Source organism: Propithecus coquereli, unplaced genomic scaffold (genome assembly GCF_000956105.1).
Source record: "Propithecus coquereli isolate 6110/MARCELLA unplaced genomic scaffold, Pcoq_1.0 Scaffold383, whole genome shotgun sequence".
In the NCBI taxonomy this organism is placed as follows: domain Eukaryota; kingdom Metazoa; phylum Chordata; class Mammalia; order Primates; family Indriidae; genus Propithecus; species Propithecus coquereli.
In genome coordinates, this window is record NW_012149541.1 from 1,463,205 (window position 1) to 1,466,974 (window position 3,770).

Consider the following 3,770-nt stretch of genomic DNA (forward strand, 5'->3'; position numbering starts at 1 on the left):
AAAAAAAAGAAAAAAAAAAAAAGAATCAGACGACACACTTCAAGAATGAAATAAATAATTTAAATAAACTTGGAAACCTAAATTGAAAAACTGAGAAAAAAGAAAAAAGTTAGAAATGTTTTATTAGATGGAAGTGCAGAAGAAAACTTTGTGTTTCAGCAGCAGCACATGCTGCTTTAGGACTCCATTTTAAAAACCCCAAATCAACCCAAACTGGGATGTATTTTTTTTTAAAGTTTCCTCATAATTTGTTTTGTACTTGTTCCTGATTAAGAGATTTCAAATATAAATAAAGCCAAAATGCATACCTTTTCTGCTTTTTTGTCAGAAATGTCTTGCTTTTCCAGAACAGCCATGCTCTCCTTCAGGTTCTTCACAATGTCTGCTGGAGATTTGTGAGACTTCCCGAACGGGAACGGCATGACGGCAGCGCCAGAGGCCTCCGCTGCACTCTGCCTGCTCTATCTGCAACACAGCACAAAGCTCATGTGAGAAAAAAGTGGGATTAATAGAAGACATGCTTTCTAAATCCTAACTTGGGAAAGAAAACCAGTGTTAAAGAAAGTCATTTTACATGACTTTCAAAATCAGCAGGAACAGGGACACCCACTGACATTCACCAGAAATGATAATACAGAGATGTCTTACAATTATAGAACACCTTGTTACTTTTCAAAACATTTTTTTCCTTTTCATTCAAATCATCTGCTCTCCTAATCACCCATTTGAGGAACATGCCGATTGATGCTGCTGATGTAGGTGATGCCTACAGCAGCTAACACTCACAGGGCAGCTACTACTGCCAGGCATGACGCTAAGCACTTTAATTCATCACCTCATGGAATCCTTTCAAACAATCCTGAGGGACATTATTTTTCCCGTTTAGTGGTGAAGTTTAGCAAGGTTGAGAATCAGGTTTAAGGTACTAAGTGGTAAAACGAGCTCAGGTCTGTCTTGATCCAAAGTGTCCTACCGCACTGTACCTCCAATTAATAGGTATCTCTATCTTACAATTGAGGAGACTGAGGTAGAAAGCTAGGTAAGGAGCTTAGCCAAACCGCAGTGGCAACAGGTGTACTACTTAGGTCTCTCCAGATGCTTTTTCCCCCAGCACTCATGCTGCTTCTCCTAAACACCAAACACACACACACACACACACACACACACACACACACACACACAAACACACACTTCCTCCTCGTCAGTCAGTCACAGGGGCTCAGAGCTGGAGAGAACCCTGGATGGCACTCTGGACAACTCTCCCAACAGATCTTCCAATCCTTTATGTGACAGTTTCAACATGTACTCTTTCTGCAGGGATGTGATCATCTCCTGTGAAAGAACTCACTGGATAAAACTCTGGGGATAATGAACTTTTGGAAGTTCTTAATTTTTTGTGGGTAGCAGAAAACATTTCAACCACATAAACCATAATATTACATCATCCAAAAGGAGGACATGCAACTATCCCAAGAAGCCACTGAAAAAATGAAGTTAACAAGACAAACAATGGAAGTGACTTGGGAACACATTGGCAGTTACAATTTTTCACTAAATAAACTAAGAGGATAAACTCATAGGCATCAAATAGCCTCATATCGGACATCAAAAAGTAACACTTTTCAGAAGAACCCTGTGGATCACTTAGGTCAGTGGTTTTCAAACTGTGAGTTGCAACCTCCTATATTTACCTGCCCTAGGGGCCCCTCACACACACCAAAGTAGGAAGAGGTAGGTCTCAGACACCCCAACTCTACTTTGTTCTCCCCCAATATAAACACAAAAATATCTCCATTGCATAGTATCATCACCCTTCTTTTGAACTTTGCCTAAGATTTCATTTGAAGAAAGAACTTGAATATTTTTTTCCCTAATGTTTGAGATAGAGTGACCTATATATCTGTTTGCAGAGAATAAATGTTTAGGGGAAGAGCATACAATTGAATGCTAATGTTAAGCCTACAATTAAATCCAAAGTATATTATTTCTCAACATGTTTTGATGTGATCTGTTCTGACCAATCTCTATCCCCAAATATTGCCTATCTTACCTTCTGTCAGCTTGTAAATCCTTTTTTGATCAAATTACAATCACATTTTCATTAATCAAAGAGAAACAGACTAATACATGTCTTCTGCCATAGGTTCTCAAAATTCAAGGATGCTTAAGTCCACTTCTAAATAACACTTCCATGACAAGAAGTTTGGCCTGACTATAGGGGAGTCACTCCCAACTAGCTATTAAATTATCTCTCTGATTACCCAGCTAGATGGGACACAAATCCTGGATTGTTCTTTTCCATTACATGTTTTTTTTCTCCTTTGTGGGGGGACACACAGGTTGCTTCTCCATAAACACATTGGGTCACACTCATAATAAAGTCCTCTGAAAATATTATCTTTCCTATCTGTAAGTCTGCAAAGAATAACAGTGATGTTATATATGTCAATGCTGGGTGGAGGGTGGGAATATTTAATGGTATTTTACAGGAAGTGCTATGGTGCTATGCAACAGAGATATTTTCAGCTCTGGCTCAACAGTGGAAGAGGTCACTTTCCAGGGTAAAGGAGATTTAAAAGTCCTATCACACCCCAAATGCTGGTCACAGCAGAAAGAGCACAGTGCCAAAGAGAACACACATATAAAATGCTTCTGAGTGGGGAAGGGCCAGTGTGACACCATCATTCCTCTTAATTAACATGCCAGGTAGCTAAGATTTTACAGAACGTATGAATTCGTAAGACTGCATTCCAAGGAAATACAGTCAGTAACAAGTACCAAAACGAGAAGTGACATTCCTCAGCAGGATCCAATCACATTGGTGAAGTTATTCATGACATGCTCATATTCTCTCCCCTGCTTTGTAAGTCTTTTTTCTATGATTTAGTTTTAAAAATGATTATTTGTTTACTTTCTCTTAAGTATACATTTCTTATTTTTAAATTATGAGTGCAATAATTCTCAACAAATTCTTTATGTCTTCAGATTCACTAACTCTTAACAAAACTACCCAAGATTTTGGTGGGCAAAAGCAAGGAAATAACACTTCCTAAAACTTCTGCATTAGAGAATTTCTGTTTCTTATGTCTAGGTTTGCCATGAAGTAAGCTTAACACATTGGTTGCCACACTAGAAAAAAATTTTTTTCCCTGGGGCCATGGTGGTTTATTACGAAAATAGCATAAGAACTTGGAAAACAAAATGATTCTTTCTAATTTAATGAAAAACTTGTTATTTTTTATTGTTTTCCGTGAGTTACACGCAACTTGAAAAATAGTTCACGTGGCTCAAGGTAAAGAGACATGTGAGTTACATATGCTTGATGGGCCCCGGGCTGAAAACTAGCATGAGTTAAATACAATTCACATGGCAATTAATGTGTTAAATACCTTGATGTTTCAGTCAACAACAGACTACATACACAACAGTGGTGCTATAAGATTATAATGGAGCTGAAAAATTCCTGTCACCCCGTGATTTGTGTTACAATTGCCTACAGTATGCAGTACAGTAAGATGTTATAAAGGTTTGTAACCTAGAAGCAATAGCTACACCATATAGCCTATGTGTGGAGTAGTCTATACCATCTAGGTTTGTATAAGTACACTCTAAGGTGTTTGCACAAGGAAAGTGCCTAACGACACATTTCTCAGAAGGTGTCTTCGTCCTTAAGTGGAGCATGACTGTGCTAATGTATGCCACTCAGTGATCCAACTTTTAAAATAATTGAAAATACAGAAAAACTTAGAATTAAAGAATAGCCCCTAAGC

The 3,770-nt window shown here is 38.1% G+C and overlaps 1 protein-coding gene across 1 annotated transcript in view; it reads right to left on the reverse strand.

The window, feature by feature from the left end:
- CAB39 (calcium binding protein 39) overlaps positions 1–3,770 on the reverse strand; it is a 111,335-nt gene that overhangs the window by 49,238 nt on the left and 58,327 nt on the right. The window contains exon 2 of the mRNA XM_012652206.1: positions 309–465. Coding sequence (XP_012507660.1) covers positions 309–422 — 114 coding nt within the window. The 5' untranslated portion in view covers positions 423–465. The remainder of the gene's footprint in view (positions 1–308; positions 466–3,770) is intronic.